The 16,289-nt window shown below is 38.1% G+C and overlaps 1 protein-coding gene across 1 annotated transcript in view; it reads right to left on the bottom strand.

The window, feature by feature from the left end:
• Positions 1–16,289, bottom strand: part of LOC113660847 (coiled-coil domain-containing protein 148) — an 82,258-nt gene that overhangs the window by 39,712 nt on the left and 26,257 nt on the right. Inside the window, exons 7-9 of the mRNA XM_027174676.2 lie at positions 8,151–8,246; positions 6,468–6,655; positions 1,336–1,474 (exon numbers count right to left, since the gene is read on the bottom strand). Coding sequence (XP_027030477.2) covers positions 1,336–1,474; positions 6,468–6,655; positions 8,151–8,246 — 423 coding nt within the window. The remainder of the gene's footprint in view (positions 1–1,335; positions 1,475–6,467; positions 6,656–8,150; positions 8,247–16,289) is intronic.

Genomic DNA, 16,289 nt, shown 5'->3' with positions numbered 1-16,289 from the left:
TTTCTACCGCTTATCCGAACTTCTCGGGTCACGGGGAGCCTGTGCCTATCTCAGGCGTCATCGGGCATCAAGGCACGATACACCCTGGACAGAGTGCCAACCCATCGCAGGCCACACACACTCTCATTCACTCACACACTACGGACAATTTTCCAGAGATGCCAATCAACCTACCATGCATGTCTTTGGACCAGGGGAAGAAACCGGAGTACCCGGAGGAAACCCCAGAGGCACGGAGAGAACATGCAAACTCCACACACCAAGGCGGAGGCGGGAATCGAACCCCCAACCCTGAAGGTGTGAGGCAAACATCCTAACCACTAAGCCACCGTGCCCCCCAAGTTTTAAACATGTGCCTATAAAATGCAAATGAATCCAAACTACAAGTACAACTTATTTTATACAGCTTTGTAACACAAGAATAAAACACTAAAACAATAATTATGGGTATTAGCCTGGGACATTAAACGTTTTATACGCACTTCCTTATATTAAGACTACACATGCATCATGACTTAAGTGTTAAGTTTACTATACAGTTACTGATGCTCTTTATTAGACCAACTCATGACTAAAAGCCATCTAATCCTTTTCAAATCAAGCATTGACTAAAATTAGTTGGCTTCATGCATTATGCAAAAGATTATTCTACTTCTTGTCAAACTTTTAAGAATTTAAGAAAATCTATCTACTTTGTTAGTGCACCATTTCTCCTCTGTCTCTTCATCGATGTACGTTTCTGTAAACACATGACCGTGTTCTTGCTCACTGAAGTGCTGTATCATCAGCAAGGTCTCGCCCAAGAAAAAACCCAATACAGGTCTTTGTGTCGAAAAAGAAAAGAGTGGACAGTTCAAAGAGGAAATCTATCTACCTGCCGACATGCCTACCTGCCTGCCTACAGTAGTGAAAGTAATTCATCTGTCACTCTGAAAGCTTAATTCTAGCTTAAAGTATGCAAATTTTAGAGCAATTAAGAAATGATCATTTTTAGCCCAAAATTTTGGGATTCAGTCTTGAAAATAGTTCACTGGGAGGGAGAAACACATGGACATTTAGTCAGAGCGGAAGCTGTGGTAAAAAATGATGCTGTGCTGAGTGAGACCTGAGGAAATGTAAACAGATAAACACCAAATATGGATAGATGAATGGACAGACGGACGGACGGGCGGACGGACAGACAGACAGACAGACAGACAGACAGACAGACAGACAGACAGACAGACAGACAGACAGACAGACAGACAGATAGATAGATAGATAGATAGATAGATAGATAGATAGATAGATAGATAGATAGATAGATAGATAGATAGAGTGTGTGCTGTAACTAACCAGTTCTGCTCTGGAGACATGTGGCAGAATTCTCTGGAGCATGTCCATATAGAGCCCTCTGTGGTTTCTTAGCTCAGGAGAATATTGACCTATGATGTGGAGAAACTGCAAGTGATCCTCTTCATTCCAACCACAATTCCTAATGTACACACACACACACACACACACACACACACACAATGAAAAACTGTGCCTCGTAAAAATGCCATCTAGGGTTTATACAATCTTCCCAGGCTATGATTTCATCATTGTGGAGTTCAAGCCTATCATGAAGTCCAGTAGCAGTAAGTCAAAGGCACTGTATTTGAGAGTAATGATGTTTCTCCCCTCACTGTTTTAAATTGGGATGTAGCACAAGCATAAAATACAATCCATGCACCTGACAAAATCGACAAATCGAACCATTTGGATTGCAAGTATTTTGAGCCCTTAAAATTGGGTCACTATAAAAAAAAAGGGGGATAAGGACCACATAAGATCCTCTAAGATGAGTCTTGGTGCCAAATCAAACATTATTAAACATATATCTTTAAAATTTTAAATTTTCTTAATGTACTTTGCATCTGTCTAGAAAAATAAATGTGAATAAATTCTTAGATAAAAGAACAAAACTTTCAAATTTGGAATTAGTAAAAAGTCTACAAATAGAATTAATAATCACTTTTGTTTATTGCAATCTTACAACAGATAAGGACTTGACCATATCTGAGTTATTTCCACTTTTTCTGCATTTTTGCAATGTGGTGTCAGTCCACAGGGACGATGGATATATGACATCTCATTGGCACAGTGGTACGAAGTCAGACTCTTCTGTACACACTGCAGATCTTCTGTCCGTTGCCAGTCAGCTAAAGGAAAGTGACGAAATATTGATTGAAATTCTGCTGTCTCTGTTACTGTTATACAATGTCGAGTTGCAATTTGAGAATTTATATATAAAAGTTTGGAATAAGGTTCCGAATTAAATTAGGTTTAAATGTATTAGGTGACAGATATGAGATTGTCCATGTGTTATGATTTTAGAGGTGGCTGAATCGGGAGCCCGGCTGCCCTGAAAAAAAAATGCTCTTATAAATCTCCATCCATCCATGTTCTCTACCGCTTATCCAGGTCACAATCATGTACACACTCACACTCTACTGACAATTTAGAGATGCTAATCAGCCTGCATTGGATGTCAATGAACTGTGGGAGGAAACCAGTGTACCTGAAGGAAACCGGTATATGGCTGTGGGGATCTGTGCTCAGCTACATGAGCATTGGTGAGATCAGGCACTGATGTTAGGTGAGGAGGTCTAGGGTGCAGTCAGTGTTCCAGTTGATCCCAAAGGGGTTCAGTGGTCTTGAGTTCAGGACTTCAACTTTGTCTTGATGGGGATTGCTTTGTGCTTAAAACTTTGTGGAAACAGTTTATGGAAGTGCCACATACGGGTGCGATGGTGAGGTGTTGATGTAACTTTGCCCGTATAGTCTATTTGTAAGCTTTGTCATTTAAATAATCAGGTAAACAAACTTGGGACTGTGCAGCCCACTGGAGCTTTACTCAAAACTAACTGATTTTATTGTTTATTCAGCCCTGTATGAGATTCTTTTCTATTTTATTTCCTGCTGTATTAGTAACTGGATTTCAACATTTCAACAACTTTCCAGAACAGTTTCTCACTTATGCTGGTATACCACCCACCACTACATGCCTCTAAAACAGTACATTTCAAAGGCCTGGCTTTTGCTGTTGTCTCAGTAGCTAGTGTCGGATATATGAGCGGGTTTGTGTCAGAAAAACATTCACAATGATGCAGTTTGACAGCGTGACAGTCAAACAGTCTGTGCTTCTTGTTTTTGAGCATGTCCTGTAAATATATCAGCTTAAAAGTAATATTGAATTTGTCTAAACATAGACATATATATATATATATATATATATATATACTCTGCTTTCTGTGCTATTTAAACCTGACCCCTTTCATATCATCTCATCATTCCAGAGTTTGCTCACAAATCATATCCATTATCAGGTTAATGTCTTTTAAACACCCACCACCTCACAGAAACACATTTAAACTGCTGCGAGAGCCAGACTGGTTTTTCATAGCAATTTAATATCAACTTTTTAATAAAATCTCCCGAATTTGACATGCTGTGATATAACCTAAAGTCATTTTCACTGAGGGTTGATCACATTCAATACTTCACAGCCACTTACCCTGAGCTTGAATTAAAAATGCATTCAGATATCACTACTTGCTCTGCCTCTGCACCAAATGCTAAACTACCGCCAGGATGAATCACAGACACTGACAAATTAACACACAGTAATGTGTCAGTGTGTCTGCGCTAATTACACACCATGTGGCTGCATTTTCCAAAAAAGATAAACCTCACGACTTTGTGAATAACAAACATGACTTATTAGAATGATGTAATGAGAGTCAGTGTGTAATTATAACATTATCCATATGGATTTCTGATGTGGAAAGTAACATTTCTGAGGAGGAAAGGAAATTATTCACTTATCCCCTTATGTGGCAGATGGAGGGGGGAAATTGTCTGACTGACTTTACTCTCCTTTCAAAATCTCCATGTCTTTCTGCCTTGTGCATTGAGAAATCAATCTGTGTGTGTTTGTTTGCTTCTTTGGCAGGCATGCATGCTGTGCTTGCGTGTGTGTCTGTGTGTGTGTGTTTGTGTGCGTGTTATCAAGCCCTGTAGGGAGTCGCTGCCTGGGGATACATTGCAGAGGCTGCTCTTTAGACGATGTGATTTGGATGCCATTTTTAAAGCCCTCGGAGTTCAGCTAAGCTTTTAATTGGGCTTAATGAGCTAAGGGAGAGCTGATATGGTGGTCAGGCACATTAATTAGGCATCACTGCGGGGGTGAGCAGGATCTGCATCGTTAGGATGACACAACGAGCAGAATATGACACTATTACCTGAAATATAGCAGCTGCTTCATGACTTCTGTAATGTAATAATCCATATAGTGGGATCCGTGTGTCACTCCTCTATGTGATGTGATGAGTCTGGTCGAGAGACGTGACTGCCATGATCGCTTCAGGTCTGTGTGATGTACAAATACAGACCTTGTACATAATGGTGTTTGCAATTTTGAGGAGCCCTGGCTATGGTAATTGCACTTCTGCACATAAGCAGTTCTCACAGCAGTCCTTCACCCAGAAGTGCTATCACTGCTAATAATACACATTTTAGATGGCAGGGGGTGCATTATGCAAATAAGATCTGTTCCCACAGGTACAGTATTTTCTGCTAGCTTTTCATTTGTTGGTAAGAACACTTTTCTGCTACCTTTCATTTGTTGGTAGGAATCTTTGGGTATAGTATTCCTAATGGGATTGTGACATAACATGGAAAGTCTTTTTTTTTTTTTTTAAGTGACTCCTTTGGGTTCTTCACATATGGGTCAAGACAGAAAAAAAGCACTGCAGAAAACAGGGAGCTGTGGCAAAAAGTAAATATTGCATCAGTGGAAAACACATGGCGGTTTGTGCTAAATAAAGATGTTTCATCATTAATTCTTCACTCAGCATATGGCATTAATTAATTGTCACCAAAGAATATTCAAACTTGCTCAAATGTTTACAGGCTAAAGCAAATGTTTTCAGACTGTTTTCCCCATGAAACTCGTTTCCTAGGGTTTTTTTTTTTTTTTTTGAGAATTTATGCAGGTTGAAAGAATAAAGGACAATGTGGCTCGGTGAGCAGAGTTCTCCTCCTGCTTTGGGAGTTTCCACCAGGTTACTCATGTTTCCTCTCTCAGTCTAAAGCATTGTGGGTTGACTGGCATCTTTAAATTGTCTGTAATGTGTTAATAGGTGTGTGAGTATGTGCATGATTGTGCCCTGTGATGGGTTTTCATGTTTTTCAGGGTGCCACCACCTTGATCCCTGGTAACCTGGGTTAGGCTCCTCGTGACCTTGCATAGGATACACGGTAAAGGATGGATGGAGGATGGGGAATGCAGTGAACAAAACATGACACAGAAAAATTTCAATATAATCCTTTTGCAAATTTTTTGTCCGTTGTCCCTTGTCCATAAACCTTGCACGGTTGCTCAAGGGGCAGGACAGGAAACAAAGCGAGGACATTGCATCAGTGAAACAGAGAGTTCAAAACACCTGCCCAGGTTCCCATGTGGTGTGACAGAAAAGCATTCGACATAGGATCAGAGATCACAAAGCTGAAAATGCCAGTCATCTGCGTCTGGGAGTCTAAAGAGAATAAAAATGTCCATGCTCTCAAGGTAGGAGCAAGGGTATACTCTCAAATCATGGTCAATCACAATACTATTATCTAGTCTTTGGAATCTGTATGCTGATATATGCTTAAAAGGGGTAAATATTGCTTTCCTCAGAAAGAATGCAGATGAGCAGTTGAGGCAATTGGAGAAAAACTACTGCTTTTTCGATTTTCCCTGATGTTAATATGTTCTCTGATATTCATTCATTTGAATGTCATTTCATTTGTATTTGTTACCTTGAGGTATCGCTTCATTGCGATCTGCTCTATATGAACTGCCAGTGTTTGACACATCATCAACACCAAGACAAGATTCTTGTCCACGTCAGTACATTTGGTAAATAGACAGATTCATCAAGCTGTCTTAAATCCCTAACCTCATGATCAAATCTTTTTACTCAGCAAACACTGCGAGACACCCGAACGCTTTAAAATCACCCTAAACCTTTAAAAAGATGTTTGTTATGATCTAATCTTTTCAGCAGAACTCGATCTGAATGAACAGACCAGTCAAAGTCACTGAAGCTGGATTCAATGGAGAAACTCATGTATTGAGAATATGTGTCAGGAAAGTGTTATTGCATCATAAAATAAAAGAGCCAATCATGATCACGTATGCAAATTCAGATAATGCAGTGACAGTTTACCGCAGGAAAGACTAGGCTGGTTTAAGATTGAGGTGGTTCTGTTACATATTCAGAATCTGGGTTAATCCAATGTCAATTATATTCATATAACATCTATTATTAACAATATACGTTGTCACAAAGCAGATTTACTGAAATTTATTTTTAAAATAGAATAAAATATATCTACATTTTTATCTGTGTGTATTGTATGCTTATACAGTATATGTGTCTGTGTATATTGTGTATCACCTGTCCAGGCCCTGCAACCTGCTGCGTATTGTCTGCAGGCGCACAGAGTATTTATTTGACATGTTTATGAAGGCACTGATGATGGCTTCTTTGGCTTCGGAGTAAGGGCAGTGTGTGGTCAGGATCTCCTCTGGTATCTGTTGCAGACCGCCAACATACTCCTCTACTGCAGAAGCATCCAGTCGTTCCTACAACAGAGCCGTAACTACGTGTTCAAGTAGGCAATCAAATCTGATCATTCTAATAAATATACTGTATACACTGACAGTCAAATGTTTCTGGACACCTAGAGTCATTTATTACATTGTATTTACAACTTTATTACAGTCACAACCCAGTGCAGCAAAATACCATGTAATATTTTTACATGTAATATATTAAATGTATATATTATACATATGAATATATGTGTTTTATATATAACAAGGTGATTTACAGTCATAACTATAGTGATTTATGCAACTATTTTATAATTTTCTGTCAGCAAAATTATCCATAATTTAAAAATGCAAAATTTAAGAATAATTATAAAAGAATTACAAAGCTGGTGTTCATTCATAAAAATAAATGTGTGCGATTTATATGGTGAAACAAATAAAATGTGGAGATTTTATTGAACAATAATTGAAGGAGTGTCTAGGTAAAGTCTTATAAAGGAGGACATCAGTTTCTTGGCAACCAGCTGAATTTTTCTTGCCTGTTTGTATTAGAGAAAATGAGTGAGTAACGGTTAATACTGTAACCGCTATGACATACGTGTCACATCTACTAACGTCATGTTATCCACAGTGCATCATGGCCTACGAGCACAGATAATCATCCACAACACACATACACTCCCACTTTCACCTTCATTTTTATCACTTACCTGTTTTCACTCTCTGTGTTCTCACAGCCACTGTAAAAGGACTAAAAGGTCTTTTCGCTCATATATTTTGAAGTACATGCTCTCTTCTCTTTCGGTCTGAGATGTTACCAAGCCTTTTGATCTGTCTTTTACTAACCTGTTTTTTGACATTTGCCTCATTTTTTTTCATCACTGTGTTTTGCCTTTCCTTTGTTCCCCCCTTTCTACACTGACTGAGCAGTGGCTTATTTTTTGTGCCTTATGTGCTTGGATTTGACTGCTTATATTTAAATAAACACTCACTTGCATTCATGTCTGAAAAGCCTATTTCTGTTTTCTGACAATTTTCCACAACACATCACATTATACTTACATTTCAGGCATTTGACAGGCAACCTTATCCTGAGCGACTGACATTTAATCTAATTTTATACAACTAAGCGATTGAGGGTTAAGGGCCTTGTCCAAGGGCCCGGCAGTGGCAGCCTGGTGGTCCGGGGAATCAAACTCACAACCTTCCAATCACTAGTCCAATGCCTTAACCACTGAGCTACCACTTCCCTCCCCAATACATCATTCCTCGCATAACACACAATCACACTACAGTATAAGTAGCATCACACAACATGCTGCTGGTAAATTGTATGTAAATTAAATCATCTTATTACATCAAAACATTTTTTTGTTTTAAAATGATCACACACTAAAATTCCTATAGTGTCTAGCATAGCTTCACGTTCTTCCCCTGCCCACCATTATATAAAAATACATGCTGATGAAAATAGCATCAGCCTGCTAATATATGCAGTGCCTAACAGTGCTAGAGTGATTAATACCTCCAGTCCAGCAGCGCTTAACTCCTGCTCGAGAGCCACACACTCATCCTGCAGTCTGTCCATCACAGCCTGCTGCTGTTCCTTCACAGATACCACCTGGGGCAAGAAACAGACAGAGGGTAGGAAGGATAAACAATGGAAGGAGGAAAATGAGGATTTCTGTGAGCAAATGCACAGACAGAGGTCAAGGAGTCATGGATTTAAAAAAAACGTTTCAGATTTATTTCTGAATGTGCCAAAGGATCATTTCTATTGTCCTTAAGTAGAGGTAGCAAGAGGTAATTGCTTGTGGTATATTACACACACACACACACACACACACACACACACACACACACACACACACACACACACACACACACACACTTCTCCCCAATTAACTTTTCCACCTCCAGCTGTCTTCTTTCCATCTTTTTTTTATATCACATCTAAGCAAAACAAGTCATATAACAGTAAATAAGGATAGCAAAGACAAAAAACAGTAATCAAATGTGCTTAGCATTATTACATTTAATTTAATTGTTTGATAAAGCAGTTTAACTGTGTTTTATTTTGTCAGAATCAGGAGCTGTGACTGAGCATCAGAGGGATTTGGGGTTAGGAACTTTTCTAGTCCACCTTGTTTGCAAACTAAAATTATACTCATATACAGTATCTTTTAAAAGTAAATAAAAAAAAGTGCTACCTTGTTCAAAGTTGATGGTATAAGCAGCCAAGTTGATGTCAAAAAGTCAAAACTTTAGTTTATTTTAGTTCCCCTGGGTCAGAAATTCCACGTTACAAGCTTTAGTCGGAAGCAGGATTAATTTAACACGTATTCAGTACAGTGCAGTTTATAACCGCACAATTACCAGTTTGTATACTATAATCTGCACTATAATGATGTACAAACACTGTAATGATGATTTTGAACAATATTTAACCTCCACAAACATGAATTAAGCACACTTTATTTTGGCTTTCAGCTTTTTTATGACAGGTCTTTTCCCAGTTTCTGTTAGAAAACTTGCTGTAAGCTACTGTAGCAGGGCACAGAAATACCAGTGTGACACGGTTTTCATATGATTCAATGACTCTTTTCCTTTATTCCTAACATCCTATTTGAATAATTTTTAATTGATCTGTCATAACTGTATTTTATGAGATTATAACAACACTTGTAACAGATCATTTATTAAAATATAATCCAGTAAGAAATATGTGGCATTACTGCATCAAAATGCATGAGCATATCACGCTTTCCTTTATATCTGTACAGACCTTGCTGTGATTTCATTTAGCATATTTTCTCATCCCAACGGTGAAAATTAATTCCTGGCTATGTATCTACTGAAAATCTTTAGTAATTGTGTATATTATACATCGCTATAGGACATGACAGACTGCATTTATAGAGCTGTGTAAAACAACAGACACTAGAGATGTGTTTAAAGGAATTTTGGTAGCCTGGTGGTTAAGATGTCGGACTACCGATTGGAAGGTTGTGAGTTTGAATCCCAGGTCCACCAAACTGCTACTGCAAACTGCAATTCCTCAGTAATACAAATACTATGAGATAAAATGTAAGTCACTCTGGATAAGGGCATCTGCCATATGCTTCTGAATTCAGCTCAGTCTCACCTCTATAACTGTTAGACCTGTACATTAGGTTCCTCAGCTAGCACAGAAAAAGAAAATCCAGCACTGCTGTTCACCATCGACATATTTTTAACATAATTTCTTCCAAGTCCAAAAATTTTAAGTTAAAGTATGTTTTCTGTTGCATGTCCCCCATTTAAATTCCACTTAAATGTGTGTTCACAGTTTTATCTTTTATCACGTATCGCTAAGAAATTTCCTTTAAAAGGTTCTTAATACATGAGGTCAAGCTCTTTAATAGCTTTACTTCTTAGTATTTAAACTGTGCTTCACCAAGAGCATTAATGAGAGCAGTTCTCTGGTTAATAGAAAGACATAACAGACAGTCTCTCTCTCTCTCTCTCTCTCTCTCTCTCTCTCTCTCTCTCTCTCTCTCTCTCTCTCTGTCTCTTCTATACTAACAACTATCTAACAAGTTGTTAGTAGCTAACAACTGCCTTGCCATGACTTTGGCAAGAATAAGCCTTGCCTTACCATCTCTAAACGTTTGTTGTTTTTTTTATAAATACTGCACATGCATGCAAGATGGCTACCATCTTTGATCTTTGATTCCTGAGCCGCACGTCCTCAGAAAATACACCATGTCAGCTGTTCAAAGAGCAGCATAGGGTTCATTATAGCATGATGTGAGCTTTAGCAATGAACTGAACAAACTATACTGTCTAATCCCATAGTTATGTGCTATATGGCTTACATTCCCTATAAAACAATGTTTGAATTCCCCAAACCTAACACACCTGAACGCAGCAAAAATGCATTACACTGTAAACAAGATTATCCAGACTATAACATAAAAAATCATTGCATGAATTGTCATGGTGTATGACAACACAGTGGCAGATTGTTGAAAAGGCATTGAATGACATTTCTATGGCACGGCACCTTAACAGCTAAGCATCACGGTATATTTGGCTTGACATTGCTGTTTTACATGTCTTCATGGTCCCCTGGCAGATAGGTACAGTATCCATGCTGACATAGAATTACAAGTCAAATATAACACTACTGTAGCTATAGTGTCGTTAACCGGAGAAGAGGACGTTCGGCTCAAAGCGTCTGTATCATTGCTGAGGTGTTAATAGCTATAATTTTATCTAAACTGTTATATTTATGTAAATGTAGTCTGGTCTTCAAGACCTCTGTCTTGTGTGTGCTTTTTATTTTGCTGTTGGTGACAATAACAGTTCTATTTATTAAAGAAATTACTATGCAGCTCCAAATTTTATTTGGATTATTGCATTCTGGAAAGTGAAAAGCAATAGCAATCATCTTGAAAGCTTCTATAGAATAAAACCCACATCCTCCTGTCTAGCCAGGCTTTCTTCCACTTTAAATTTTATCTTCGCTGATTTTTTTTAAACGAAGTAGAGCTGCTTAAAAATCCATAACACGGGATATTGAATAAGAAAGAACAGAGAAAGAGAGTGAGAGAGAGAGCGAGAGAGAGAGAGAGAGAGAGAGAGAGAGAGAAGATGGTGCTTACATTTGTACATAGCAGTGAATGAGCTGAAAGAGAGGATCAGCTGATTAGATGACTCATATCTCATGTCTCTGTGAGTGTGCCCTCTCCAACAGCATGTACGTATCACCAAAGCCATTAACATATTGAATATGAACCCTGTCCCCTTTTCCCATCATTACTGCTAGAGAGGTGAGGAATTTAATAATCATACCCGGGCAAACAGCATAATACCATTCCATTCAGAGCTTCAGTTATGTAATGTGGGAAAAGGTGCGTTAAAAATGTTAGCGATAAGGTGATAAGGCCTGATAACGGGTCGTTTTTATGCAGTGGAACACCGCAGAGAGAAGTAGAAGAGTGACTGTTTCCCATTTTCTCTGCGTGTGGGGGATTGGGAGGGGGAGCGTTTTAAAAATCGATATAATTACTTACATTCAGGACAAAGCCGATAGATCCACACGAATCTCTGTTATTGTTCAAAAACAAATGGGAACACCGAGTCTCAAAGAGTAACTCACTGCAGTGTGTGTATGTGTGTGTGTGTGTGTGTGTGTGTGTGCTGCAAAAATATATACTGTATGTCAGAGCTATCCATTTATATTCCTACGTGAAGATGTTTCTGCACAACACATTCTCCTGCCTCCCATTAAAACCAGAGGACTGTGACTGCTATCCAGGTTATACAACATGCTCAACTACTTTCGCTTCCTTATATTAGTACCTTCTTGTTTTATGAATGATATCTTTCATTGTGCTGTGTTATGGCACAGCTTCATTTAACAACATATAGACAATTGGTATTTTCTCATGATAGATAGCATCCTTTGGGGAAGAGATTGAAAACCCATAGTATTTCCTGATACCACGATTTTTCTCCCATATGAAAATCGATCAAATCCCTCCTACTACCTAGCTCTCACTTATAAATGAATAGCTACTGTACTAGCTGGGGTGGGTGAAGATGCAGCGACTGGTTTCATGAGTCTCAGAGACTACACTAACCTTCACCTCGCTTGCTTCAGGACGAATGAAGCCACATCGTTTGTTAATCTCCTAATTAAACACACTCCAAAACCTATTGTTCTGCATCATGTGGAAGGTTCTTTAACTTAGGAACTGATTTAAGGTTCATTATGAGACCCCATGCAATGAAAGGTTCTGTCAGGAACCAAGAAATGGTCCTTCTATGGCATCATATACCAAAGAAGAACTATTTCTGTGTTCCTGAGAGTACCTTTCATTGCTTTTGGTCTCACAATGCCATAGTGAACCTGAGATTAGTCCATAACTGAAAGAACCTTCTACGTGATGCAGGACAATGTGTTCAGGTTTCATTAAAGGGTTAAGGATTCTTCAGGTCCTATAGAGGAAGTGGTAGCTCAGTGGTTAAGACTGCTGTTTGTACTACTGATCAGAAATTCCAGGACCACCAAACTACTATTAGTGGGTCCTCAAGCAAGGCCGTTTATCCTCATCTGCTCAGTCATGTAAAGGCTATAAATGCTTTGGGCTTACAGAGAGTCAACCATATGTTGTATACAGTATGTAAAGACTCACTTTTCTGATGAGAAATCTGTATTTGCTTCCTCTTGCGTCAACAGTTACTCCTATTGCATGTGGTCTGTCCTTTGCGGCGGTTTGCTGACATTACTCTGAATAAAGTGGCTCTCGATACACCTCAAAAACTTGCTCTCCTGGTCACAGATGTGTCAGCGAGACACGCTCCAACAATTTGTTCTCTCTGAACTCTGATATGTCTCCCATTATCTTGTGTGGATTGCAATATTTTATGTACAGCTGTGCTTTTGCTCAGATAATTCAACCTTCACACTCTGCTCTTACTTATGGAATGTGAGTTCATTCTGCACTCTACTGAAACACAGATCCCAAGCAGCCATATCAATAAGCCATGCTTGATATATTATTTACAGTAACTACCTTGTACGTTACAAGCTTTAAAAAAAATAAATAAAAAAAAACAGGTTTACTGCATTTTATGTCTAAACATGTAAAATTTTCATTTTAATCAACATTAAAATGTCTACATTACGACACGATTGATTTTATTAGCTATTATTCAATGTACTTCCACCAGCCCAAAAATTAACATCTTGTCCATGTCCATATACTCAGTATATAAAGTGATCCATGATTCATCAAACTCTCAAATCTGTAACCAAAAGGACAGACCTGTTCATTCAGTAAAGATGCAATACTGCCTGGCGCAGCAGGGTTAAGAGTCTTTCCCGAGAGCATAACAGCAGCATGATGGTGCTATTAATTTTCCAGTTCACAGCCCGGTCACTGACCAAGGAAACGTTGGCAGACTTGGGATTTCAACGCTCAGTCCTCCATCTGCTTACTGGTTTCTCTTACCAATGAACTATTTGACTCTTCATTTATAACACTATATTTTAAGGTTGAGATAATCACCACTTCATTTTGTATTTTATATATATATATATATATATATATATAAAATTCTCTGCATTTCTAAGTGCCAACTTACACAGTATTCTGAAAGGTCACTTTCTTTTCGTTTGTGTTTAAATGAATCGTTTACTTTATTACTGTAATGAGAATTTCTGATTCTCAACCTCCTTTTGTGTCTGCTGATGTGTTTGCATCAAAGAGAATTCATATGTTCATGCATGCTGTGTGGAATGGGAATATTTTAGAATAAATTTGACAAACACATGGGTGAATTCTGCTGCACGCTGTTTCTGTTATAAGGAAATAATCGAGGACAGAGTGGTGTAATGTGCCACACACATAGTGGCGTTCCTCTTACCGCTGAGAGATGTATTAGTTTCCAGTATTGCACATCTTCAAGTTCATAAGTTCATATTTATTTTTATTTGTATCGTTTCTCTTTCTGTGTTTCATAAAAAATGCACCTGATCAGTTTAACGTTCTGTTGTAATGCTGTAGTACATTCACAAAACAAGTCAGAAACAATGTTCTGTTACTAATTACAGCAACGCCCTCGATCCTGAAGATTATTCCATGTTGCAAAGTGTTAAAGGATGTTTTCACGTTGGAAGTTTAGTCTGAAGTGTACGTGTTTTATCCGATGATGACATCATTACGCATGTACCATAACTAGCAAGGGAAGGTTTTGGGAGACAAAGAATGGTTTAATGCCCATAATATAATAACAAAATCGTAAAAAACATGTAGCTGACAGAGACTGGGACTACACCCTGCCGGAGCACTGGGGTTAACCTGTTTCCCATTACTCCTAATGTGGTTAATTATTTATACCCTTCCATGTGTGTTGATTGTTGAGTCGTTGTTCACAACGTGCTCTATGTTCGCCGTTGTGTTCTGTCACGTTAATGTTTTGTTTCCATGTGTTAAGTAACCTTGTTTTTGTCTTAGTTCTGTAATGTAGTTTTAAAATGATCTCGTTTTGGTTTATATTATGTTTCCTTCAGTTAAGTCATCTTTTTGTTATGATTTCGTCGAATAAACCCTAGTTCGTTTTTATCCCTGCATTTGGGTCTGTTAAATCTACGCCATGCCAACTAAACCTGACAGTAGCATTGTGCTCTCCATTTGCGTTTTTGATGTAAGTTAAATACAAACACACCATGGTTTAATAGAATCAAGTGGTGGGGTGGCTGTTGCATGTGCATGTGTTTTAGCCGACGATTACATCATTACACATGTACCGACACTGGAGGCTCACTCCAAATATGATTAAGTCTTAAATTACAAAATGATCATGTGAATTATTTGTTCCTGCAAAATGATGTCAGAATAAGTACGATGTTAGAAGCCTGAGAGTTGTCTTGCAGCCTGAGCTAGTGTTAATTATAGAACTGCTATTATAGAATATTAAAGGTGGGGTGTACGTTGTTTGAAAGCCAATGTTGACATTTGAAATCACCAAAACAACCCAAATGGGTCCCACCCCTGTATTGGTAGCTCCGCCCACACGTACATATTTATCCCAGGCAACTAAGGGAAAGAAATCTTTATCATAGCTGAAGGGAAGAACAATACGATTGCAGATAAACAAACAAGCTTTGTTGTTCGTTAGTTTTGTTTTTCTTTTGTTTGGTGTCCCAACGCAGTTTTCTGAAGCATTTCTCAAACAACGGTGACCCCACCTTTAATCTGTCTAATCACAATCGACAAGTACTGTGATATAAAGAAGATGAATCATTAATTACATGAATTATTCAGCAACACTATTACGATTACACTTGATTGTTCTGACCCTCAGTGGCATGTTTATGCTTTTGGTTCTATTCAGATATGCATATTATTTGTACATATTTTTCAGTAATTGCTATGAATAATTCAATATCCTCAGTTAAATTATTAAGAAAGGTATGTAATTATCAGAGTCAGGGACCTCAGAAGGTCGGTTTATAATGTTTGGACCCTGTGGGGAACCCAAAATTTACAAAATAGCTTTTTTTAAAGTGTAACTAAGTTTTTTTTTTGTTTTTTTTTTTTTACTGTAGCTCAGAGGGTTATGATGTCATTTATGTTTTACATGGCTGTCATTTTGTAATTTTATGCTTCAGCAACTTTGTAAACAAACATGCCTGGCAATTAGCCGGGCATTAATTAAAATTTATTATTAAATAATTTTGTTACAAGGACGTGAAACAGCAGGGGAGAGAGATCAGGCAGATATACAGAGCAAGGAGAGTGACAGATATGAACTGTTTTTGATCCCTCAAGAGAAATTATGTTACAGATGCATAACACTCCAAATATAGATGTAAAAAAACATAGAATTTAAATAAATATATGTACAACATTCAGAAAATAAAAGAGGGAACTGGTGATATGAAGAGTGTGCTGGTGATATGAAGAGTGTGCTGGTGATATGAAGAGTGTGCTGGTGTTATAAAGAGTGTGCTGGTGATATGAAGAGTGTGCTGGTGTTATGAAGAGTGTGCTGGTGTTATGAAGAGTGTGCTGGTGATATGAAGAGTGTGCTGGTGTTATGAAGAGTGTGCTGGTGATATAAATATGTTTTGGTAATATGAAGAGTGTGCTGGTGATATGAAGTGTTCTGG

Source organism: Tachysurus fulvidraco, chromosome 6 (genome assembly GCF_022655615.1).
Source record: "Tachysurus fulvidraco isolate hzauxx_2018 chromosome 6, HZAU_PFXX_2.0, whole genome shotgun sequence".
In the NCBI taxonomy this organism is placed as follows: Eukaryota; Metazoa; Chordata; class Actinopteri; order Siluriformes; family Bagridae; genus Tachysurus; species Tachysurus fulvidraco.
Note: the sequence above shows the minus strand (reverse complement) of the source record. Positions and strands in the feature narration are given on the sequence as shown.